Consider the following 26698-nt stretch of genomic DNA (forward strand, 5'->3'; position numbering starts at 1 on the left):
AGGAACTCATTCCTCTGGGGCCTGCAGATTGCACCACACTTTCTTTTTGTGCCCTCTTCCCCGATCTCGGCCTATGGATAATGCACACAAAATCATGCATTATAATTTGTGCAAAGCTGGAGTGACTAGCACACTCCTGCTCCATACTAATAATCTCTAATGTCTCCAGATGGACAGCTCCTAGCACCATCGGTCAAAAGGCCTTGTGCTACCTTTCCTTCCTTTTTCTTTTCTTTTTTGTGGTAAGGAAAAATGTCAGAAGTGGTGGGAAAACATGGGAGGGTTATAAATGAAATATGACAACGTCTCCCCCACCCCACCCAGTGTAAAATTACGTGAATGAGGAAGGGCAATTGTACGATAAAAGCTACCTCATCTGGAAGAAACCCGAGTAGAATTCCCACTTCGCCCATAGCAGCTAGTGGCATTCGTGGTACTGTCAGGGTAGGACTTTGAGGCAGATGTCCAAGGTTCTACTTAGTATCATGAGCAGAAGGGTCCCCAAATGCAGCAGGGCTGCCTTGTCATATTTTGAAGTAAATGAATACAAATTACTATTTGAAGAGGGCCTCCCCATAATTTATTTATTTATTTATTTATTTCTTGCATTTTTATACTGCCCAATAGCTGAAGCTCCCTGGGCGGTTCAAGACTATCAAATCCACAGTGTATCATCACCTAACTGCACCACTGAGTGCAGTGCAGTGACTAAGAGGCAGTTGTGAATAAGGAGGTCCCTAGTTCATATCTCACCTTTGCCATGGACTCAGTGGATAGCAGTAGGCAAGGCATCATCAGTCTGCCTCTCAATCTCCAGTACAACGTAGATAAAATTGACCTACCTTAGGGAGCTGTTGTAAGGGCAAGTGAAAACTCGAATTATAAGCCTACATCAAAATGGAAAATGCCGTTGTTATGAGTATAATCAATATTAGGTAACTAATCCATGAGAAAATGACCTAGAGAGGGGATGGATTGAGAAGAGCAAATCCATTATATGCCTCTGGTGCATACACACATGCTTGAAGCTTTTGTTCTGGTGCGCTATCTTGAACTATTAAGGAGCCACATTTTGAAGTGTCCAGGAACCAAGTGTGCCTCAATGACCCTATTCAGAAAACACGCTAAGCCACAGTGGTTAAGCATTTTGAGTTAAACATCATCACTTAGCGTATCGTGTGAACCATTCTTAACCATGGTAGCTACATAACCAAGGTTTAAACATTTGCTGCAAAAGAGTTATCTGCCTAACAATGGCTTAGCATGTTGTCCGAGCAGGACCATAGGCTGTAGCTAGACCTAAGATTTATCCCAGGATTGTCCTGGGGTCAAACCTGTTCATCTAAGTGCCACACAGGGCATCCAGTGCTCAGGCAGGGACGAACCCAGGATGATCCTGGGATAAACCTTAGGTCTAGCTACAGCCATAGTCTACTGTGTGACTACCTCTGACCTAGAGATTTGAAAGATATGGTAGTGAACACCTCCTATTTTTCCATACTGCAGGCCAGCTAGCATTTGCTATTCTATAATAAGATATACCCAGGGCACTGTGGATTCTGCAATTTTTCAAAAGAGTCTGGACATTTGCTGAAGCTGAAATGGAGCCCTAGCCCAGATCATTCCACTGCCATGGCTCCCAGTGTTTTCATGCAAATAAAGTGACTATTTATTTATATTTATTTTTATTTATTTATTACACTTATATACCGCTCCCATAGCCAGGGCTCTCTGGGTGGTTTACAGAAATACCACTTTATTCAGAGGTGATACCACTTTATTCAGACTACCACTTTATTCAGAGGTGCCTTTGTCTTAGACCTCCCTCCAAGCTGCAAATTCACAGAAAAGCTGAATTACACACATTTGCATCATTATATTGATTTGCATAATAATATTTGATGATGGATTCCATTGTCTAAATAATGAATTGATTTCACACCTGTTAATTTTACATTTATAATTTATATATATATATATATATATATATATATATATATATATATATGTATATGTATGTATGTGTATATATTATATAGAAACTTTTAAAATTACATACAAAATAGAAATTACACATTATTTCATAGCATTAGGTTTACCAAAACCCCCACCAAAACCAAATCGTATTAATCCTAACAGGATATATGGCTGAAGGGCTGGGGGGAAATAAAAAATGGCTGAAGTGCATCCTGAACGGTGTTTGGTTAGTTTGATGTGTTTCAGAATTTTCACTTTTAAGCATAAGAGTTTATTGGGACTTAATTATGTTCTGTGTCTTCTGACTGGTCCCCAAGTTCTGCTTTGGGTGCCAGTTTCAGAGCTGAGCATATTATGGGAGAAGAGCACGACTCTAATTTCTGTGCTTAAATAAGCACATTCTCCAAGCTGGAGCCAGGTGAGGAGGCTGAGATGATGTTTGGTCACTGTGATGCAGCCAAGTCAGCCCTCTGGGGGCAAGACAGGGCACCTGGGGCCCAACACTCTAAGACGAAGGGAGAAGGAAGAGTGCTTATGTAGGGTTGCATAGGATGATCTGGGAAGATGGAACTCCCAGGGCCTGTTCCATGCAAAAGCCATGACCGTTCTCTGTTAAGTGGTTAATTGGAGATATAGTACATAAAGTGTGCAGTTGTATACATGTCTACTCTGAAGTGCCATTGAGTTCAATGGGACTTATTTTCAGGAAAGTGGGGATTGGATTATGCTGTAAGAAGAGTCTGTAGCATCTCCCTTTATAGTGTGTATGTGTGTGGGTGTTGGGTGGGGGATAGCTTCAAGCTCCAGAGGGTGTTTGACCAGAAGGACATGAACCAGTTAGACACTTGCATGAAGAGCCTGAACAAGAGTTAACTCATGGTTGTTTTCTCTATAGAATCACATCATCACAACAGAAAGAGCATATCCAGGTTTGGGTCCCCCAGCCTGAGACTTCTGTTTGAGATGGCGGGAAGTGGCCAAGCACTTGACTCAACTCCTTATCTCCCTGGCTCAGGCTCAGCTAGCAGGCCCTCAAAATATCCACCCACTCACCGTACTCTCCCCGCTATTCCTGTGTGCTACAATTGAAAGGCATTTTTATGCTCCGTCTTTACTAGGCGTGGTGTGCCCTATCACAACCATTGGACATTTTAGTTCTGATGCATATTACAACTGTTTTCGGCAATGTTCTTCCCTGCCATGGACAGACACACGCGATGCACACTGTGTCTGAAAGGGTGGGCAATGTTCTGTCCCCTTTTCATGGCCTGGCAGTACCACCTGGTCTCGAACACAATGGCTGACCTGACCTGGCATGTGACTTGATGCACTAGGGTGGAAAGCAATTGCCTCCCATCTGTGTCCTTAACAGCAGCTGTGCCCCTGTGCGTGTTCAGTGCCCTGAAGACTCCCCCTGCCCTGAGCGCTAGTTATGCTCTTTTCAGCCATGTGTCATTCTGGCGGGCTCTTCCCGCTTCAGAGATGGCAATAGTGTGCTAAAAGAACCCGGAACAATGGGGCAGATATGGTCCATGTTAACCCCAACTCAGTGTTGCCTCCCAGTCCTGCTGACATTTCTCATTTTACCACCTTTGGGCAAATGCTGAATGTGAAATGATAGTATATATTTTGCTCTAAAAAAGATGGTCTTTAGAAACTAATCAAACTGGCTCTTGCAGATACTCCAATCTTGAAGTCCCCAGTGTGTGTGTTCATTTCTTTATTGAAGATTTAGCATATAGGAGGCAAAGCACCTTTGTTGTTTTTGTTGTTTTTCTCTAACCTGTGTCCTTTTTATTTTCCACAGCTTGCTGTCTCTTTGGTCTAGTTCGTGCTGCCATATGATCTGAGCTCTCTGTGTATCCTGGGAAGAGTAGCCAGCAAGACGGGACAGCGGGCAGGTGGGCGCCCACATCACAGCCCCCAACTATGGCAGAAAAGTGCAGTGAGGGGTTACTGGTGAGTCTGTGGGGATCCCTTGTGGATGCTGGAATAGCACGCCTGGGTTGTTGGCATAAGGCAGATGCTGTCTCTTAGGGATGGGGGAATCCATGCGGATGGGTGGAAGAAGCAGTCGCTCGACCTTCCAGCTACTGTTCAACGCTTCTTAAAAGCCATCCCTCATTGTGCCTCAGTCTCCCCATCTGGGCTGAGCCTTGGGAATTTGATGACTTATGTTATACCAACTTGCACCTCCAACTGGGCGCCTCCATTCCACTGGAATGCATAGTGCCATTATGCTTGGAGGCAATTTGTCATCTGTGAAAGTCCGCCTGCTAATCACTGTTCCCAGCTTCTGTGCCCCACCTTGTCAGAACTGCCCCAAAGCCAACAGGAGGGTGGGAAAGTTCCTGAGCTGAATAACCAGCATTTACCCCGAGTCCAAATGATGATTATTGGAAGAAATGGAGAGGGAAAGTGAAGGAAGCTCTCCTAACCACAGGTCTTGTCTGTACTGGGTGTTAATTACCGCTGCTTTAGGGGACTGCCATGGTCAGATTGATGTGGTCTGTGCATGTGTGGACATGTAGGAGGCTGGGCTGAGTCCTGGGACAGATGTGGGTAGATGGGAGTGCATTAGGTTGCTTGCATTTTTCCTGCACTGTATACAGTACTACTGGAGAATAAGACCCCTGCTTTGCTGTCCTGTTCCCCTGTTGTCCTTCTGTCCTTTACCTCTCCCCCTAATAACATGGGGTGGGGAAGGTTGGATGTGTCTTCATCAGTCATAGTTCAGCAGAACTAATGTCACATCCCCTAAAGAGCTGTTAAGGTAACCAGGCACTGCCAGGGAAACATGCAGAGTCCAGCAGGTGGAGAAAAAATGGCCTCTACCATTCCGCTACTTTGTTTGTGTTTGGATGTCTACATTTGCAGAGAACGAGACTCCCAGGAGACGCCTGAAATAGCCTGCACCCCAGCCAGGGGGCACCGTGCCAGTTTAAGGCCTGGAACGTGTGGGGGAAGGGGGAGTTCAGATAGCTGCAACGCATGCGCGTGCACGCACGCACACACAAACACGCACACACAACATAGAGCTTGTTGCATTTCATCCATAAAGAACACCGGTCTTCTCTTCTGCAGTATTTCATGGGAATATTTGTATATTCCTTTGCACATTTCCTCTCCTGCACTGTTTTATGTTTTTTCTTCACATTGTTTGAATAGCATCACTTATTCAAACACAACACATAGAAGGCAATGTATTTCAGTCTTGATACACACGTGTGCACACACACAAACACACACAGGGCATTTTCTCACAAACTAGATTTTTCAATCTAGGGGGTTATATAAACAGGATGTATCCCTCCATGGTGCTGCTTTCTGGACCATCCCCATTCATGTGAATGTGATCAAGCTGACTGGGAAATAACCCAAATCAGCCAACATCTGTGCAAATGAAAGGAGGTTGTTGCAAGGAACTCCTGGTCTAAGTTTAATTGCAATCCAGATTGGCTGAATCTTGGCATCAAAGGGTGTGTTGTGAAGCTAGTCAGATTCACATGCACATTGCTCCTTGTATGTGTGATGCACGTTCTTGCTTTCTTCCCTTGACACTACTTTTATGCTGTCGCCCAGCACTCTGGCTATTTGAGTATTTGAAGCCCTTTGTCAGTGCCACTTTGTGCTTTGGGGCAGGAGTGGGGACAATGGGTGGTGCAGCAGGAATGGTCTCGTGAGCCTCAGCAACAACTGTTTTAGGAATAGCCACTGTCGATAACATGGTTGTATCACTGTCTGTACTTTCTACTATTCATTTCCCCCTGACCTCATTGTTTATAACCACCACCACCCCACAATTCTCTCTTTCTGAATATGTATGTGTGCATAGACACACACCGAAATACATACAAATCAGTAACTCAGGATAACACTTCATGCACCTGATGGTGGACTGTAGTCCATGAAAGTTGATGCCATAAGAATTCTGTTAATCTTTAAGGTGCACAAGACTCTTTGTTGTTTTCAATCTATTTTGAGTCAATCTTTAACCAATCCTGGGAGCTAAATGCTGTTTTGGGAAAGAGGATGTTTGTGGAAGTCACTGGGACAGGAAAAGAAGGGGCAAATTGGAAATTCGCTTTAGTTCTACCCTGCAGCCCCTTCCTTCACCTGACATTGGATCCCTTGGTTGATACCATGCAGAATGTGTGGTGTCTAGGTCACTGGGGCAGCCACCTGGAGCTTTCTGGCCACACGGAAGATGTTAATCCTCTCGTGAGCTGCCTAGATGTCATTGAAATAGCATCATAAACCCATCACCACTAATCCCCTATCCCAAGATAGGAATAGCATCTCAGAGCCAACAACTCCTGCTTGAGGTTTTGTGAAAGAATGGAACAGCTCCCTCAGATGATGATGATGATGATGATGATGCAGGTCTCTTACTAGGATCTCCTCTCCTCTTTCTTGCCAAGGTCTGTGCCTAAACAAGCGAGCCTTAGCACAGGATGTTCCAGTCTGAGTACCATCAACATTTTCGAGGAAGAGACACACTACAAGGCGGTCAGAGGTGCATAAGAACCTTTTGACCATCTCTTTGTGCTCTGTTCTCCATCTCCCATTACTCTTCTGAGGTAGTTCTCTTTCCCCAAGTGAATATTGGCCTTGTTGAGTTTATGTGGGTAGGGTTTTCCCTGGCCCTTTCATGAATTCTCTGTTATGAAGATATTTCCATATCTCATTAAACACAATACTGTAGGGTGACCATACGGAAAGGAGGATAGGGCTCCTGTATCTTTAAGAATTGTATTGAAAAGGGAATTCCCTCTTCATCACAACAGTTAAAGATGCAGGAGCCCTGCCCTCTTGACCAGATACAACAGAAGTTAGGGCTCTTGCAGCTTTGCGATGAAGAGGGAATTTCACCACGTGCTGCATGCATAAAAATGACACTCGCTAGAATTCCCTTTTCTATACAACTCTTAAAGATACAGGAGCCCTGTCCTCCTTTTCATATGGTCACCCTACACAACACTTTTCAGAAGGCCCATTTCCGATGTATCAATGTGGATAGTGAAGAACAAAGTAATGATGGAGTTGTGGGTGGACAAATAACTTTGAGCTGGATTTTTTTTCCCCTGGAGTGAGATTAGCCTCACTGAATGTTTACATGTGTCATGAAATTGGGCCCCAAAACACTTATTCTGGACCATTTGGGGCTGATTCTATGACCTGCAAAACTACATGTGCACAACTGCCCAGACTCCATTGGTTTTGAAGGGCAGCTGCTGCTTTGTGAAAAAAAAGTTAAGTTTGGAAGTTTATCAAAGCCATAGAGGCTTTGTAGGCACACCCAATGGGAGCCATCTGCCCTGGATGGTCATTTCAGTCCTGTACTGCTTTGGAAAAGAAAGGTGCTTTTTGTGTCAGGTATCCCAGGCACATCGCAGAGTGCCAACTTCAGTATATTTACTTTTCACCCAAATTGACAAACCCTGTATAAGTCTGATGTTGTGGAGAATTACAGCTTTTTCAGCCCATGAGGGAGATACAGCAAGCTGGGAGCAGAGCAACAAAAATGATCTTCCCTATCAATCGTGTCATCCCCACCGCCCACCCCATTGCCCAGTCTTTGCATACATTTTGTAGAATTAGTCAATGTTTCAAAAGCCAGGTTTGCAGGTGATACAATAGGATCTCTCTGTCTGAGCACTGCCAGACTCAGCCAGCCACTGGGCTATTTAATGAGTACAAAGTGTTTCTGCTACTGGAGTTAAGGTGTACTTGCTGCTCCCAATCTGGGAAATGAAAAGAAGGAATCATTCCTTCAAGATAGTAAAGAGGAGGAAGGCAGGGCATTGAGGTACGTCTAGGATGGAGGCCTGCCGAGCTATTCGTGAATTATGTACTTATTCATAGCTCTGTGTTTATTAGACTCCACTCTGGTATTCCAGGGCAGCCCCACTACTCCCCAAAACTAGCATGAAGAAGTTTCCCCTTGCATTTCTTTGGCATTAGCACTCTGATTCCAGTCAACCTCAGGGCCAGTGCCAGACTATTTTGCACCCTAGGCAAGGTGAGCTACTTTCACCCCACCCCACCCCCACCCCAAAAAATGCCAAAATAAAAAGCACAAAACTTGAAACTGCTAAATTTATTTTAAAGTGCAAGAAATATGTCGTGCCAATTACAGCAAACAAATTGGAAAGGAACGTCTATGGGTCTAAAATGCATTATTTAATAGGAATATCACCTCCAAATCATCCCCCCCAACTCACATGCGCACACACACGTACACTCAGCATCACTCACTCCAAACAAACACACGCATGAACACATGTATTCACTCAAAGACCCCATGCACCCCATTCACCCTTACATTCTCTCTCTCTCTCTTCCGGGCGCGTTCCGGAAGTCCGAACGTGGAGCCACCCCACCCCCACCCCAGCGTCCCTGGCTTCGCTTCGGCTGGGCGGGTGTGGGGCGCCATCTCGCCCTCCCAGGCCCAGCTGAATCCTCGGGACGGGCTGGCTCACAGCCAACACATGTGAGTGCTGCGCTGTGCCGGGCGCCCCTCTTAGCTTGGCGCTCTAGGCGGCCGCCTGAGTGGCCTCTATGGTAGCACCGGCCCTGTTTACCTAGGTTGTTTTTACAATGTCAAGGATTACAGTAGTGTCTCAAATCCAGAGCCCTGCATAGTGCATAAGAGTTAGAAAAAGGATTATTGACTCCTAAGCAGTATCCATTACTTGTCTTACATTTTCACTTGCAGGGTGACCATATGGAAAGGAGGACAGGGCTCCTGTATCTTTTAAAAGTTGCATAGAAAAGGGAATTTCAGCAGATGTCATTTGTATAGATGCAGCACCTGGGGAAATTCCCTCAGCATCACAACAGTTAAAGCTGCAGGAGCCCTGCTCTCTTTTGTATTTGGTCACATTCCTGCCTAAAGACCAAATGCACATCCTAATCACTGCAGGATGAAGGCCATGTGCTGACTTCTAGGGCATGTCTCGGTGGAGGGGGAAGGATCTCGCGATATGCTGATTGCAAGATCCTCCTCCTACGTTCACACGAAGTGTGCGACGTCCCGGGAGGAAGGAGGACGTCGCATCCACCATTTTTTTAAAAGAGAAGGCCCTGGAGTGCACCTGCGCTCCAGCGCAAAAGTAAGTTTAAAAAAGAAAGAAAAAAGCCCTGACCCTGCTCCCCTCCCCACCCCCTGATGGGCACAGAGTGCTTGAAGAGCTCCATGCCCTGTACCTGGTTCCTGGCTCTTCGCATTTACTTCCGAGGAGCCAGGACAAAACCGGGATGGCTGCCCACACATCCTGTGGTCTCGGGACGATCACAAGACTGTGGGAAAACCCGGGGTAAAAGCCGTCCCCGGGAAAATGGAGGGATCATCTCTCCCTGCCCCCAGGATCCCCTGTGCGTCATGTGGACACACAGGGATGATCTCGGGGCGATCCCCGGGATAAAGCATGGTGTAGACATGCCCCAAGACATCTTCCAGATGCTGAATAATAGCTAGAAGAAAAGGCTGATCAAATAGCAAGGAAAATAGGCTTGCTCAGGTACTGGGGAACGGGAATTAATTCTTACCAATAAATGTTTGGGGAGACAAATCATCGGGATTTTGAGGCAGAATATAATCTCACTGAACAAACCTCAAAATTGTGCCTATTTAGAGCATAGCTGCGTCTACATTCTTTGACCACTGTAGTAGAGCACAGAGAGATAACAGAACAGTTGGGTAAGAAAAAACATTGTCTGCTGAATGTTAGTCTGCTTCTGGGCAGTGTACTATGGAGCTGAGTTTTGGACCATTTTGTTTTGGGTCTTGCTGAGATTTGGGAATTGATCCACAGAGAAACGTAATACAAGATTTTTTTCCTTTTCAATGGGCTTGCAAGCAGGGGTGGGAAAAGCTTTCAAGTGCCTAAGTACAGGCAGTATCAACATTTTAGGAATCCTGTGCAGGAGTGGGGGGAAATGTCAAAGATCTTAGATGCCAGCAGGACAATTTCAGACGACTTGGAAGCTGGTGTTCCCCCCACCCCCAAGCTCTGCAAATGGGGCCATCTTAGTACAGCTTGTAAACGCCCGGATGTGGGGGGAGCTGGACCTGAGAAAAACAGTACTGTCCCATTGCTTCCTGAGTCCGGATGGACAAGACTTGGGCTCCAGCCAGCTCCAGCATCCCTCCAGACTGCTCACAGTGGGATCAGAGCTCAGATAGCGCAGGGCAGACGACCAGTTATTGGCGTGGGCTAGACTGAAATATTGTGCAGCGGACTGCAATAACTTTGATACTACTGGGAACCCCGGTTCCTCAGGTAGCTGTCAGAAAGCACAAAGGATGCTAAGTATAAAGTGAGAGGGTGCTGAGCTCTTGATGTGCCTGGTTTTTTTCACTGACACTGAGCTCCATTCACAGATTCCCTCTTCTGCCCTGACACTGCCTGAGGGGAGTGTGTATGTGTGTGTGCGTGTGTGTGTTTCTCCATAGGGGAGGGGGCATTTCCCAACCCCTCCAGCACAAGCCAGTGCCAGACACTCTCACTTGCTCGTTTTAAGGACATTATGTTTTGTCCTTGGTTTTGCCGTTGCCTTTGTTTGCACAGCAGCCCCTGCCAGCCGCTCCTGACTCTTGGGTCGCTTCCCTGGCTGCTTGGGGGCTTGCAGCATCTGTTGGGGGATTTTTAGGCAGATAGAGCAAAAGGACATCCAGGATGCCTACTCCAGTGGCAAAACAGGGGGTTTCTGCTCTGTTTAGCTGTGGGGGTACAGGGATGAGGAGGGAGTTTTGCTCCTGGTGTCGAAGTTTAAGAAGCAGCCCCTGGCTCATGCATGCTGGCCCATGGCCAAGTCATCTCCTGCTGTGGGTGCTGATTCTTTATTGGGTTGCGGAAGCGCGTCTGCCTGGAATAATAAGGGGGAGCAGAGGGAGGGGGGTTGATGAGGATTTTCTGCCTGAGCAGCCCTAGAGAATTGAGGCCGAGCCGTCAGCAGGGCCTGAGAAAGTCGCCTGAGGATATATGTGTCTGGCACAGGCCTCTTCCCCTGCCCCTTACCCCATCTTCTCCCCCAGAATGACAGAGACAAGAGCTACCACCTGTGAATGGGGTCGCTAGATGGGACCTCATCACATACTTGGGAAATGAATGCTCTGGAGATGGTTATCTCTCTCTACCTGACTTAATTCCCCTCTTTCTGCTCTTTACAGGGTGGAGTAGGCCCAGGGTAGAGTGGGTTCAACTAAGGCCCAAGACATTTTGAGGCCTGAGGCAAAGCAGCAAATTAACACCCTTCTCCTCCCTGGTCAAAATGCGTAGCGCCCCATATTGGTCAAGTTATTTTGCACCTGAGGCAGAAAATACCACAAGTAGCTCTCCCTTCTCCAGTGAAAACACAGTTCTAATAAATGAAATAACTAACGGTTTTCTGCCCCTTTATGAAAACCAAAATCAACTGCCTGAGGCCTTAGCTAGACCTACAGTAAAGTCCGGGGGAGAGGAGGGGAGACCTCACGTTGTGAATAACGCGAGATCTCACCCTTGTTTACATGCAAGGTGTGACGATCTGAAGAAGAGAGGCATCGTGCCTGCCATTTAAAAAAAAAATTCTTAAAGGGCCAGTTGCGCACGAGCACTCAAGCGGAAAGGTAATTTTTTTTGTTTTGTTTTTAATTGATTTCCCTGCTCCCCCCACCCTGGCCCCGATGGGTGCAGCGCTCCTGAGGAGCGCTGCACTCCGTGCGTGGCTCCTGGCTCCAAACGAGTAATCGCACGGAGCTAGCTCAAGCGGCGGCAATGGGCCACACCTTCCGCGGTCCCGGGCTCAGCCCAGGACTGTGGGCCCAAAGTGTAGGGCTGCATCCTGGGGCCAGGGAGGGATGATCCCTCCCTGATCCCGGGATCCCCTGTGCATCATCTGTACGCACAGGGATGATCCTGGGGTTCGCCCCGGAATAAAGGCTGGTCTAGCTAAGGCCTGAGACAACTGCCTCATACTGCCTAATGGTAGGACTAAAGATGTAAAAGTTCTGGAAATTTTGAAGCCTTGGGGGGAAAAACGTTTTTTCCCCGTTTTATTCTGGGGGAAATGGAATTTTGGGGGGAAATTGAAAAAATGCAATATTAGCACTTTGTACAGATTGAATGTCACTTTGTTACATTAGGAACATAAAATGCATAAAATGTAATTATGTACAAGTTGGTTTGGCATACAATTATCACATTTGGTGTATTAAAAGTACAGTGTATTGAAACAATTATTACAAATTGAATTTACTCTTTTAAAGTTTTACTTTTTAAAAGATGGGACTGCAAGCTCCTGAACCGTAAGGAACACCTGAACTGTAAGGAACCTCTTTGGTTTTGCCAATTTATGAGGAGCAGGCAAAAAACAATTTCTTTTAAAAAACAGAAGAAACCATTAGTAAAAAAGAAAATTATTTATGTCGCCTCTAGTCCTCCACAGTATCAAGCAGAATAAAGCACTCATTCCCATAAAAAGAACTGAGAAAAGGGGGGGGGAAACCAAGATTTAATGAATACGCATGAAATTTAATCAGATTCATTTTCTGAGCTATAGCTATCACTATCAGTTTCAATCTCTGCTTCAATGGCAGTGCCCCCTAGAGGCAGTAATGCATCTTGCTCTTGCATTTGAGAGTTGTAGTTCCAGGTTGCAACCTAGGACTTGCTTGTCCTCGGTGCACAGAAATTGTAATAATCTGATGCTGTACATAGTTTTTAGAAATAAAACATTCCATAATCCATTCTTTCTTTGTTGTTGTTGTTTTGTTTTTTCCAATTTTCCCAATGTTTTGGAAAAAAACAAAAAAAGGATTCAGAAAAAAACGGGGGAAATGGATTAATAATGACGGGTTTTTTAGCAAATTTTATGCTCTTTAATTTTGTACTGAAACACTTTTTCTGTGAGATTACAAATAACAGAGTTATTGTGCAAAAACTGAATTTTGGGCATCATTTTTCAAGATGGTGGCCATTACAATGCTTTCCTGAGATGCCCCTATATTTAATTTTATTCTACATGATAATAAATACCAATTTCACACTAGTATCATAATGTGCATGATTTTGATGCTAAGCTGCTCTACTAGAATAAGCCTTTAACATGGGGTTCAAAGCTAGAGTAAAATCCCAAGAATATGAGCTCGCTTAAGACTGCAGCCCTAAACATTCTTACTGTGGAGTAAGCCCTCTTGAACACAGAGGATTTTTTACCACTGGGGCCCGATCTATACTAAGCAGGATACAACACTTTAAAAACGTTTTGAAAACTGTATATGTAATGTGTTCTGGGCTTGAACAGTTGTCAAAACCATTATAAACCGTTATAAGCAGTAGTGTAGATCGGTTTAAAATACATAGGGTTTCACTGTTAATTTTTGAAAATGATGGTTTGGAAATATGATTGTTGTATTTATAAAATGCCAATAAAGAGTCTATGGTTTGAAAGACTATGCGATTATAAGGATTTCCATGCACAGCAGACGTTTAAAGATTAGAACTTCAGATATTAAGACATCTTATATTCTGTTTCACAAGTAGCTTTTTCTCTGCTAGACTTCTGCTATATTGCTGTTACATTTTTCATTTGCAAATAGTGCATTTTCGAATTTTAATTTTTTTGGGGGGAAAGCAAGTTTTCAGTATACATGGATGCAGATAAAAATCTCAAAACATATTGAAAACACAGAATAAAGAGGATATAAATGGAAACTCAGAGGTTGTAGGAATTCCTAAGGTTAAAGCAACTATTAGCCTAACTTCTCATATCCCTTACAGTTATGCCCAACCTCAACCCATCCCTTTAGAGATATATTCTCCTGCTTTCCACTTTTTTGGAGTCCCAACCCTACTTCACCATAAATAACATAATCCGTTTTTTTTGCAACCCCCCTCATTAAAATATGGCACAGTTATGCATATTTTAGGCAATGTGTAAATTATGTTCATGCAAATTTATGTATAATGAATTCAAATGTGTGTTTCTGCTCGTAGAATGTAGGATTTTTAATGCACAGTATTTGGTTGTTGTCCAGCATTCTCATTAAGGTCCTTTTTCCCTTCTGGTTGGGGGGCAGGGAGAGAAGAGGGAGATTAATTGAACTAAGAGGGCTTACACTAACAGACCAAGCATATGGAGACTGTGCCATATATAACTAGTGGCACAACTGAATATCTGGGAAGCAGAGTATATAGTTCCATTAGCTTGCTTCATTAACTTGCTACCACTAGCCAATATGAAACTATGCTACTTTTGACGCAATCCCCAATCCTTTCAGGCACACACAAAGTTAAAGTTACATAAGGCCATCTGGACTAGACGTGTGTAACATGTGCATGCCAGAGCCATGTTTCTTTCCTATATATGTCGCTTAGTTTGTTCTATGTATTTAATTTTGGTGTTTCTCTTAAGTATATCCATTTTTGTCATTTCATACTTGGTAGAGATGAATATAAAGCTTTTAGCTTGCCAAAAGCTTAGCTAGTTGTGTATTGTATAAAACCTGTAACCACTCAATTTTTCTGTTAGCAATTATTTTAAAACTTACGTTTCAATGTGTAATAATGAATGCTTCCAAGCGCATGGTCTCAATAATAAAATTTGAATGATTGCTGTAAGACAGACTCTGGTATTCTCTGCCAGTTACTCTCTGTTGATCCTCCTCCTCTGGGACAATAGCCCTATTTTGTTCTTCATGACAACTAACTCCACAACCTTTGTCCAATTTGTAATATAGCAAAAATACTTTTCATTGGTTCATAAATGATCTGACGCATGAAGTCATGAGCTACACCTGAAACTGTGAACTTTTTTCCTATAAAAAAAGCTTGTGGAGATCACAGAGTGGATTCCCATTTGGAGCCTAGCTCGCAAATTGCTGTAAAAGAGGGTTTTTTTCTAAGAGTACTTCCAGATGAAGCCTTTTATTGTGCAATTACCTTGCCTCATTTGTGGAATTTATGGGGGTCCAGTTGATGTCATCATCTTGTAACCCTCTGATGTTTTCCCACCATTTCTTCCATCTCTTGTCTTTCCATAGGAAAAAAATCTGTTAAGGAAGAAAAAATGGAAGAGTGCACATTGGGCGGTTTCCCACATTTCGGAAAGCCACCATATGTGAAGTTACCTACAGGGCTTTTCCTTGCTGCAGCGGCCACCATTTTGAATATGCAAGCAGTGGCAGGGGCATGCTGTAGCTTGTTACCAAACCCAGCCAGGGGTGGGTTGTTGTGGTGCTTGAAAATCCCCCTCCAACCCACCCTCCCCAGATTTGCAATTAAGAGAAAGCTACAGTGCCCCTCTATCGCGGATTGAATATTCAAAATGACAGCATTCCCCTTACGTGCAAACCCACTCAATGCCTTTTGATTGGTACCGCGCTAACTGGAACCGCTTGTAGCACGGTTCTTCCTGCAGTCCCGGCCTCAGGTCGGGCTGAGGCCAGGACTGCAGGCGTGTGGACCGTTCTGCCGCTTTTCCTGGCTACCGCACTTACGTGCGAGTAGCCAGGAAAAGCTGCGGACGGGCCGCAGTGCTCCCACCCCCCCCCATCCCTGATTCCCCCTCCACAACCTCCCCTGTCCTCCGATACCCATCCCCTGTCCCCATGTCCATGTCTCACCACCCCCTGTCCCCCCCTGCTGTGTCCTGCTGCCGCCAATGTCTCCAGTCACTCTGTCCCGCCGCCACCGTCACTGTCCCCAGCTGGCGTTTCCTGTTGTTGCCATGTCCAGCCTGTGATGTGTGCTGGCGACATGTCCGACCAGTGGGGACCCTTTTTTAAAAAAAAAATTCCTTACCTGGTTGTTGGTGCGCTCCTGCGCACGCAGCCGCTTTAAGAAAAAAAATGGCGGACGCGACAGGGCTTCCCTCAGCCCTGACGCGCCTCTGGTGTAGATGAGGCCTACAGGCTGTGCTACTTCTAGCTCAGCCTGGTCCCTCCTCACCGCTGGATTCAGCGGTAGGTTTAGCAAGGCCCTAAGACATAATCCTACATATATTTACTTTGGAGTGAATCCCGTTGAACTCAGCAGGGCTTATTTTTATTTCAATATTTCAATAACAGCACCTCCACATATCAACAGTGTAGTCCCTGTCTTTTCAATAGCCAAGGATCAAACAGTAAACATTATGGCACATGTTCTGCTTGTTACTATGTAGCTTGTGGTCATTTCCTAAGAACTGGGGTGTGGATTTGGACAAATGTGCATGAAGATTCTTTGGACATTTTCTCTCAAGAGAAGGAGTGATGCTTTTCTGCTGGCAGAGCTCCAAGGCTGAAAATTCCACCCACCCTTGGAGAAAACCAGCTAGGGAGTAGTGGTTTCAGAGGGGGGAGGGGGAAGAAGGGTCAGGGAAGAGTTTGGGACTCTATCCTGCCTTCTCTCCTGCTTGCACTTTAAATGGGCCCCAACTCCCTGCTTTCTAGAAAATTGGCACAATTTGAATTGTAGCACTTGTGTCATGCTGCCATGTTTCGTTTAGCATGATATTTTTGTCATTGTTTTCTTGTGCCTGATTTCATGACACTCTTTTTTTCATTGAATAAAGTTTATTTAACACCCTTTTGCTCTGTTATTCAAAACATTTTGCCTACCTTATCCATATATATACAATTAGCATAGTATCATTCTTCAGGAAGGTGGGAAATGAGATTGGAGTCGTCGCCCCCGTGTTTTATCAGAAAAGGATCCAGCTCCGTAGGATCTGTTCCAAATACTCCTGTTTTGGTATAAATCAGATATCTTTATTTGACCAGGGCACTAGGATCTACACTACTGCTTTATAACAGTTTATACTTGTATTGACAACTGTTGGGGCCCATGACACATTCCATAAACCATTGTCATACCACTTTCAAAGTGTTATATCCTGTTTGGTGTAGACTGCCTAGATTCACAACTACTCTGGGTTAAAAACCAAAGCAAAATTTGGTTACCCTATTGTCTCATATTGAAAGTTATGACAGGTCTGGCTCTGTGATTGCCAAGCATGAGCATATTGGCTGGGGATGATGGGAGTTGTAACCAAACACATCTGAAGGGTGCCACCTTGGGGAAGGCAGGGGTAGATGCTCAGGGCTTGCAGAATGGAGTATTCTTGACAAATCCATGCTGGCTTCTAGTAATCACTGCATTGTTTTCAAGTTGTTTACAGATTGACTTCTTTATAATCTGCTCCAAAAGTTTCCCAGGGATTGAGGTCAGACTAACTGGTCTATAGTTCCCAGGTGCCTTCTTTTTGCCCTTTTTGAAGATAGGGACAACATTAGCCCTCCTCCAGTCGTCTGGAACTTCACCTGTCTTCCATGACTTTGCAAAGATAATAGACAGTGGTTCTGAGAGTTCTTCTGCCAGCTCCTTTACTCTAGGATGCAGTTCATCCTAGAGTAAATCTTTGAACGAGATTTGAACTCGTTCAAAGAAATTAGGTGTTCCTTAACCATTTGTTTATCAGTCTTGAACTGCAATCCTTCCCCTCCAGCTTGTACTTCACTTTTTCCAGGGGTGGGTGGGTCATAGACCCACTTTTGGGAAAAGACTGAGCCAAAGTAGGAATTGAGCATTTCGAGTTTTTCTTTGTTGTTTGTTATCAATTTGCCATCCTCATTAAACAGTTGAACCACCATTTCTTTCCTCTGTCTTTTACTATGCACAGACCTGAAGAAAGCTTTTATTGTTGCTTTTAGCCTTCCCCGCTAGCCCGCTAGCCTCAGCTCGTTCTCAGGTTTAGCCTTCCTGATGCCATTGCTGCACTTCTGTACTACCTCTCCGTACTCTTCTTTTGTAGCCTGGCCTTCCATCCACTTCCTACATGTGCCTTTTTGTTTTCAGGACATCTCTAAGCTTTCTGTGGAGCCACATTGGTTTCTTCTGTTGTCTTCTATCTTTTTTCCTTGTTGGAATTGTTTGTAATTGTGCCTTTAGAATTTCCTTTTAAAAAAACTCCCACCCATCTTGGACTCCTTTTCTCATTAGGGCCACTTGCCATGGGACCTTACGTATCATAGTTCTGAATTTATTAAAATCAGCTTTCCTAAAGTCCAGAGTACGTGTATGGCTACACTCAGCTTTTGCTTCCTTTAAAATCAAGAGTTCAAGTATAATGTGGTCACTTTCCCCCAGAGTTCCCGTAAGTGCCACTTTATCCAGGAAGTCAACCCTATTGGTCAGTATCAAGTCAAGGATAGCTGATCCTCTTGTTTCTTCCTCCACTTTCTGTAGGAGGAAATTATCAGCCTCCCAAAGAATTTAAAATACATAAAAGCAGATAACTTTTAATGGAGCAGTTTTGTTAATGTAGCAGGCAAGCTTTAAATTACACAGTATTGTTTCTTGAAGAGGAGTGTTAGGTCATCTCCAAAGTTTGCATATCTTTTTATTACAAAATGTTGGTCTATTAAAAAATGTCACCTTATTCATTATGCTAACTTGAGTACCAAGAAGCTTGACTGAATATATGTGGTTTATTTAATATCCATATCTGACTTTGTATGTACATATTTTAGTCTTCCTAAACTGTTCCTATATTTATCAACATTATACTTTAAAAATAACTGAATATGGCATGTACCTGTTTCCTCCCCCATCCTCTTAAGCAGGCATGTTTCTGTTCATTTTTCATTAAAGAGATAGATATGTACAGTATACTTATGAAGGTGACTATAACCATCCCCTGATGTTTGCCCCCAACATCTAATTGAAGGTATGCTACCATTGAAATGGAGGCTCCATTTTTAGGTGTAATTCTACTAGCTATTGATGGATCCTATCCCCAATGGATAATTTCCCCAGCTCTTGTGAAAATGATTTCTAGAAATTAATTGTACATCATTGCTACAATCCTATGACTCTTTCCTGGGAGTAAGCCCAATTGAACACAATGGGATTTTACTTCTGAGTAAACATGCAAATGATTACTCTGTAACTTGTACTTCGTGGGCAATACTGTAGAGATCAATCCTTCTAGCGTACTTTGGCAAAATGTGGATATCTTGTCATGGCAATGAAATGTAACTGAACTGAAGTAGAGCAAAGGTTGAGATTGGGATTTCTTAGCCCATGTTTAGCCACAAGAGGTTACATATCCATGGCAGCCAAGCTTGTGGATAGGTTAGTATTTGCTTCTTTCCATTGTAACCTGTTACATTCCCGTATTGACCGTAGGTTGAATGTTTGAGCATTTTCTGGTCTGATTTTCTCCATGACTCAGGAAGGCACAGGTTGGGAGAACGTCTGCATTTGTGTTTTGATCTCCAAGTCCATTGCTGGCTGCTTTGTTAGAGCTGCATCAGAAACAAACAACTCTTCTTTGTGTTGAGTAGTTGTGTTGACAGGAAACGTCCCAGGTCTCATCGTAGCTGCTGTTGCCAGAGTTCCTGTACATTCGGCAAAATGATTACACAAGTTTATTCAAATTGGTCCCTGGATTTCATAACCATGAAGCAATAAAGCTACTGGGATGGTGCTGCTCTAATACCAATGTTGTTGGAGGATGAGATGTGTTTGCATTCAATGATATATATAAAAATCATGGTACTGTTTTACTCTGATGGTGTCTGGGATTTTCCACATACAAGTAATGTGAGGACTGTATTCAGACCTCATCTCTCGGCAATGGAAAGGTTCTCTCTTATGCATCTTCTGACTTCAACATTTATGACTACCCCCCACCCCCCGCACACGCACACACACACACACACACACACATAGAATGCTGTATACACATTGTGAAATAGAGCTGGAAGCCTTCCTCTCATAGTGATCTAGGTGAAATTATTATTATTATTATTATTATTATTATTTATTTATTTATTTATTTATTTATATAGCACCATCAATGTACATGGTGCTGTTATGGTCAGATTTTCAATTCACAGCAGGCATTTGATTTCTGAGGGATTTATTGGAAGCCTGGCTATAGCAAAAGGTGAACTGAAATTGCATGCCCGCCTTTCTCATTTATTTACTCAGCTGTGACCTGTGTCTATTTTATTTGTTTGTTTTATGGTAGAATTTGTATCCCGCATTCCCATTTCAGAATGTAACACATTTCAACTAACATACTGAATTATAAAACAAAACAAATAACAATTTGAGAACAACAACACACACACCCAAATCATCAAAATTACAAAAACAATTTTTGTGAGGGAACAAAATAAATCACATAATAAGAAGACCAAAGGCCTGCCGGAACAAAATGCTCTTTTAAAAAGTAATGGAAAACAAGAGAGGGCAAGTCGGATATCCCACGGAAGAGAGATGCACATTCTGGGCACTGCAACAAAAAAGTCCCTTTCTCTTGTTCCAACAAGCTGTACTCCTGAAGGTGATTGGACATGAAGAACAGACTCTCCCACTGGTCTATATGGGAGCAACAGGAGGCAGCCCTTAGGTCACTTAGGCCTTAGCTAGATGGGGCGAAATCCCGGGGCGCTCCCCGGGATTGTCCCTGTGCATCCACATGTCGCACAGGGGATCCCGGGATCAGGGAGGGATCCTCCCTTGCCCCGGGATCTTGCCCTCACCTTTGAGCCCGCTTTTTCCGCGGGCTGGGGCCGATCCCAAGACCATAGAACGTGTGGGTGGGCATCATGGGCTGTCCCAGTTCCTCAAAGTTCCTTGCAAGGACCCGGGACCCGCACACAGGGGTGGGGTGGCAGGAGGGGGGAAATTAAGTTTAAGTTTTAAAAAAACCCTACTTTTCTGCGCATGAGTGTTCATGCGCTCTTCCTCTTCTAAGAATTTTTTTAAAATGGCGGCCGCAACATCCTCGCCCTCCAACGTCGTCATGCGCCACGTGTAAACAGAGGGGGAGATCTCATGATAAAAATATTGCAAGATCTTCACCCCTCCATCCTGCTAAACCACTAGGTCTAGCTGAGGCCATAGTCACAAGTCATTTGGGACAGTTTAAAGGTAATTATCGCACTTTGAGGCCTTAGCTAGACCTACGGTTTATCCTGGGATCGTCCCGGGGTCAACTGGGGTCCTGCTATAAGTTGAAATACTAACACAGGGTGTCAGGGAAGATGTGGTGTGCTTTAATTCTTGCTCTTGGGGTAAAGTTGGAGGGTGTTGCCAGTTGTGGATGCATGGAAGTCAAAAGATTCAAACCACATGGGTTTGCATCTGTGCATTTAAGAGATAAGATAGTAGTTCTTAACAACTGTGGACTCTTCAGAGTTTCAGTGCACGTTCATATAACTTTAACGTACCTTGTCTAGCAGAGGACAGACATGTCATTAGCAGGTGGCACACACAAGCATAACCATTGTCCCAGTCACACACACAAAACTCCACACGTGTATTTTAGTCCAGAGGCAAATGTTATATTTGGCACTAGAGCACAGTTATTGTGATACAGATTGCCAAAACACATGCTGTGGCCTTGGGGTGCTTATTGGACAATAGCAAAGAGCAACATTGTTCTGAGCAATGATAATATTTGTCTGGACCAGTACTTCATGATTCCGTTTTACATCTGCCTCCAAGGGAATGATGGGAAAAATCAAACCCCAAACCCAGCATGAGGCTTTTATTTGATAACAACGTGAAGACTTGTGTCATTGTTTTAAATGAGATGTCTCTCGCTTTCCAGCTTTAAATTTTAATCAGGTTTTAATAAGGTCCTGGATTTTTCTTGTTTTAAAATTGTTTAGATATATGTGTCTTTCTGTGTGTGATGTCTGTTTATATGTTTGTATGTAAATGGGTTTTATACGACATATAATGTATTTTAATGGTTTTTAATCTTTGTAAACTGCCCAGAGCGCTTTGGCTATTGGGCAGTATAGAAATGTAATAAATGAAGGAAGGAAGGAAGGAAATTTGTTGTTACTAATGCCTTAAGTAGAAGAAGACCAGTGTCCATTTTACCATTTTCAGAGGAATTACTGAGTTTCCTATTTGGATCAAGGTGTTATAGCCAGGCTGGTTTCTTCTAAATCGGCCTGTCTGGGATCAGTGTTACCCTTCCAGGCCAAAGTCATGCAGAGTTTGTTATTTGGGCATGTTATTTGGGCATATGCTGGGCATATTTATTTCCTATAATAAGATGTGGTCTCCAAGTTGGTCCAGTGTCACCTTGCAGTTTGGTAGCAAGATAACCAGGTTTCCGAAATGCAAGAAATCTTGTCTTTCCACACTTCTTTGCACTTTGTATCTGAAAGCATTTTCATTCTGTGGACTATACTTTCCCTTCTTCATACGAGAATGTGCGCGTGGTAATGGATACATCACTCTTGGCATTTGCTTCTTCTGTTTTTGACATAAGATTCCTATCCTGCCTAACCTGTCTAGCTCCACCTTCTGGCTGAACTGGAATCTGCTGCTGGCAGGCCCCTGACTCTGCCTTTCTGGCAGCAGTGGTGGTGAGTAGGTTTTGCAGAGTGGGGGACTGGTTCTCAGCTAGCATTGCATGCCGACTGCCCCCACGTGCGGCAGCAAGTGGCAGCTCATCACTGGACCATGCCCCATCCATGTGTAGCTCTAGCAGGCCCCCAGATCCCATCTGGTCTCTACCGCCTTTCCCCTTTTCTACACTTTGCTGCCATGTTCTGCTGTCTCATTCACGCCTCATTGGGCTCCTTGGATGTTGATGCTCAGAAAACAGCTGGGGCGCTTGAAGCCATAGTAGGGAGGCGGGGATGCTTAGAATTCTCTCATAAGCAGTAGGAGGAGCAGGAGCATCCCAAAAGGGAATGGACAATGCAGGCAGCACTGAAAGGCCAAGGATCAAGTTCTTGCAGCTCTTAGAAGGAACCTAAGTTGGCGGGTGGGGGGGGATATCAAGTATTTGGTGTGCCAGCTTCACTCACCTTCCTATCTGCTGCTCATTGTGGTCACCAGATGGTCTTGTCAGTGCCTGGTGACCTCATAAATGGTTTCCATGGAGATGGTTGTGATGGCATTGAGAGGAAGGAAGAGCAGCAGGAGGATGTGGCATGTGGCCCTGGAGGGAGAGCAACCTGGGATGGCTCAGTGAGATCATGGGGCGCTGAGGAATAGCTCCCTTTCCCATTGAGATAACTCTGGGGATCAGGCATCTTGCTCTCCTTTCCCCACAACTCAGTCACAGCTTGTGCAGCTCAAGATGGTCAGAATGGAGAATCATCTGAACATTTCTGTTTCATCTATCCAAAGACCTAGAACCAACTAAGGAGAAGGCTCTGTTTGAACACAGGGGATTGGGACATCCCTAGAAGCTCTGTGCATAGACAAGGAGAATTTCATCCTGCATTTCTGCACTTTGGTTCCACTGTTAGGAAGTCTCAGTATGTTGAGTGGAAAAGACAGAAGTGAGACTAGTCAGGAAACATGACTGGTCAAGTCTAACATAGGAAACTGATTCATACCATTGCTATAAAGATATTGGTCCATCTAGCTCAGTATTGTTGACACTGATGGGCTGCATCTCTCTGAGGATTCAGAGTCTGAACCAGTCCTTCCTGGAGATGCCAGGCATTGAATCTGGGACTGTTTGCATGCAAAACATGTGCTGTACTGCTGACCTACAGGCCTTTCCTAGAAGAAGCTGTAGCTCAGGGGTAGGCAACCTTTGGGAGCTGTGGGCACATCTGGCAATTTGAGAAACTGTCCTGGGCATCAATGCAAAATGGCTGCCCTGGGAGGCATAGCAAAGAACATGTAACCTGCCCAAATGATTGAATACAAAACACTGATCCCCAACTTGTTTGAACCCACAGCTTTCAGCACCAACAGATACCTGTTTCACAGCAATCCCAGCTGCCAGTGTGTTAATTTAAAAAGAAAAGGGGGGAAGGAAGGGCACCACATTGTCTACCTCTGCCTTAGATTCTATCCATCCTCCCTGCCCCCCATGATCAGCGTGGGCCTTGAGCCCACAGCCTTGGCATTATCAGCAACATGCTTTGACCAGCTGAGTTAGCCAGCCAGGGCATGGCTATGGAACACATGCACATATGTCCAAGAGCAGCAGGGAGGAATGGTTGTTGGCTGTCATAATCAGGCCTCTGGTGTTCTCTTCCATCAGCAAGGCCATTGCCGGTGCTCAAGGGTTGTCTCTCTAGCAGGTCGTGGTGCTCTCTACAAATGCTCCTCAGAGCTGCCTCTCTATAGCACCAGCTCTGTCTCAGCTGTGTGACTTGTTGGGCTTTTCAGGATGCCCTGCAACAGGTGTGTTCAGGCAGAAGTCCCTGTGACGCCAGGGGAGCACCAGGCCAAGACTTAAATAGCCTATTGAGGAGGGGGAGGAGGATGTGAGTGCCTTGAATGAGTTGTTATGAAATCAGACCAGGCCCAGGATGCTTATCACTGCAGAATCCAGTGAGGCTGTGATCTGTGCCTGGTATTCCTGTCTCCAAGGGCCAGGCCGCATGCACAGGCGTTGAGTCTGCACTCAGCATGGGAGGGGCTGAATGAGTGAAAGCCTTCATCGCAGCCTAAGCAGAAGGGCAGACAGAGCCCTTCCTGGCTGCATTCCCTTCTTAGCACCCGGCTCAGACTGTGGGGACTGAGCCCATCCTTGAGGCGGAGCCCCCCTCCCCATGCTAGCTGGCAGGGAGGGAGGGACTGCCAACAGCTGGATGCTGCTAATGAGGCCTCATTAGGTTGAGGTCAGGCTGAGCTGGCTCTTTCACCACTGCATGTGCCTGCTGGGCTGACGGGAAATGGCCGAGCCTGGGCTGGATGCAAAATGGAACAAAAGGTCCCACGTAGGACTTCAGCTTTATACCCAGAGTTCTGATTCTCTCCATCTCAGCTTCCAGCTGGTATGAAAAGGGGCAGGGTGAACTTTAGTTTTAGGTATCAGAGTTATGATGTTGGCATGGTGACCACAAGTAAGCCAGATTGCCTACCCTGCTGTTTTTTCCTGATTGTCTCAGTGCTGTTAACTCCGCAGACCTGCATTCTGTGCAATATAATGGGACTTGTAGCTCAGTAGTAAAGCTTACAATTTGCATACAAAATGTCCCAGGTTCAGTCCCAGTTTAAAAGTTGCCTGTCTGAAACCATGGAGAACCACTACCAGTCAGTGTACATCTGACTTCCCCAACCTGGTGCCTTCCAGATGTTTTGAACTACAATTCCTAGCATTCCTGACCATTGGCCATGCTGATGGGAGTTGAAGTCCAAAACATCTGGAGAACTCCAGGTTGGAGAAGGCTGGTGTAGGCCATACTAGATGGACCAATGGTCCATCTGCATAGCCAGGGGCGTAGCTGGGAGAAAACAAGCCACACATCTTTGGAAGTTGGAGTGTGTCAGTGCCTTTTGAGAGCATCTTTTTGTAAACTGCCCAGAGAGTTTTGGCTATAAATGCAATAAATAAATAAATAAATAAATAAATAAATAAATAAATCTTAACACAGTGCTCTTGGAGAGTCAGTAGGATGAGCTACATACTCTCACACACACACATTCCCATGTAGGTCCTATTTGTTTTGCCTGTTCTTGGCATGAGACCCAGATCTATGCTGGTCATATGTGCTACTTTATAGAGGACACTACTTTATTAAACTGCCCAGTTCCAGTTTAAAGATAAACAACTTTAAGAAGAGCAGCCAGGGCCTTGAATTTGCCCACCAACAGTCAGCAGCTGGACAGCAGACTGGGCAGGCACACAGCTCACCTGGTTGCAGACTTCCCCACTATGGTGAGGTTGACTGGGTTTTTTTTTTTCTTTTCTATTTAAGTAAGAGTCATTATTTCTAAATTCACATCTGTACATATAACTTAACATATGCAAATTTTAGGGAAGTCACTGTCTTCTTTTGTCTTCCTTTTTGAGGATGCATTTCCCCTTTCTATATAAGGCTCTATATACCAGTTGCTGGGGAGCATGGGTGGAGGGGTGCTGTTGCGCCATGTCCTGATTGTGGGAACCTGATCAACAGCTGGTTGGCCACTGTGTGAACAGAGTGCTGGACTAGATGGACCCTTGGTCTGATCCAGCAGGGCTCTTCTTGTGTTTCTTGGCAAAATGAAAGTGGCCATCCTGCCTGGCACTGCCTTGTCCAGCCCCAGCCTGGGCATGTGTGAGTTTTGCTGGGATCCTGTACTGCTTTGCCTCCCTCTGAGCTTTTTTGTTTGTTCCAAATTACACATTATGCTTTTCACATGTATGTTTTTTTCCAGCTCAGCAAATAACCTGTGCGTGTACATGATTTAGATCAGGAAAATTGTGTGTGGGAGCAGGGTCCAGTGCTCCCTCCCATAATGCCTCTGCTTTGATCCAATTAGAAAAAGCGAAGTGAAAATCAACACGCTGGATTGCAGATCTCCTGGAAAATATATGGTCTAGCTTTATGGGGTTTTCCTTGTCTAGGTTAGCATTGTAGAGAGAAGCCACCTTCTGCCCATGAGAGGGGAGTCTTAAGAGCAGAGAAAATGGGTGTAGATCAGATCTCCAGAGAGAGAGGCTCAATGGGAGGGGGGAGAGATAGCAGCAGTAGAACCATGTGGCTGAGTGCAGAATGTTGATGGGCACTGGGTAGGGCGGTGCTGGGCACTGGGCAGGCGGGGGCAGCCTGGTGCTGGAGGAACTGAGCTGAAAGTAATGCCAAGTTCATGAGCAAGAGGCGAGCACATTATCGCCCCAGTAGCAGCAGGGCTGGATGTGAAGAAAGCAGCAAGCAGCCGCCACTCTAGCAACACCCCAAGATATCAGGGATGAGCAGCCAAGGGGTTCCCTGCCCCCAAGAGCAGGTCAGTGGGAAATCTTTCCTAAAGCCCCAAGTTGTGGGGAG

General features: G+C 44.9%; 1 protein-coding gene across 2 annotated transcripts in view; it reads left to right on the forward strand.

Moving 5' to 3' along the window:
* Positions 1-26698, forward strand: part of SLC6A9 (solute carrier family 6 member 9) — a 64677-nt gene that overhangs the window by 4305 nt on the left and 33674 nt on the right. Inside the window, exon 2 of one of the 2 annotated variants that reach the window (XM_063139924.1) lies at positions 3785-3936. In XM_063139924.1, the coding sequence (XP_062995994.1) occupies positions 3907-3936 (30 nt within the window). In that variant the 5' untranslated portion in view covers positions 3785-3906. Of the gene's footprint in view, positions 1-3784; positions 3937-26396; positions 26658-26698 lie in introns of those variants that run through there. The other variant, XM_063139916.1, reaches the window with a different exon arrangement.

Source organism: Elgaria multicarinata, chromosome 1, assembly GCF_023053635.1.
Source record: "Elgaria multicarinata webbii isolate HBS135686 ecotype San Diego chromosome 1, rElgMul1.1.pri, whole genome shotgun sequence".
Lineage (NCBI taxonomy): Eukaryota > Metazoa > Chordata > Lepidosauria > Squamata > Anguidae > Elgaria > Elgaria multicarinata.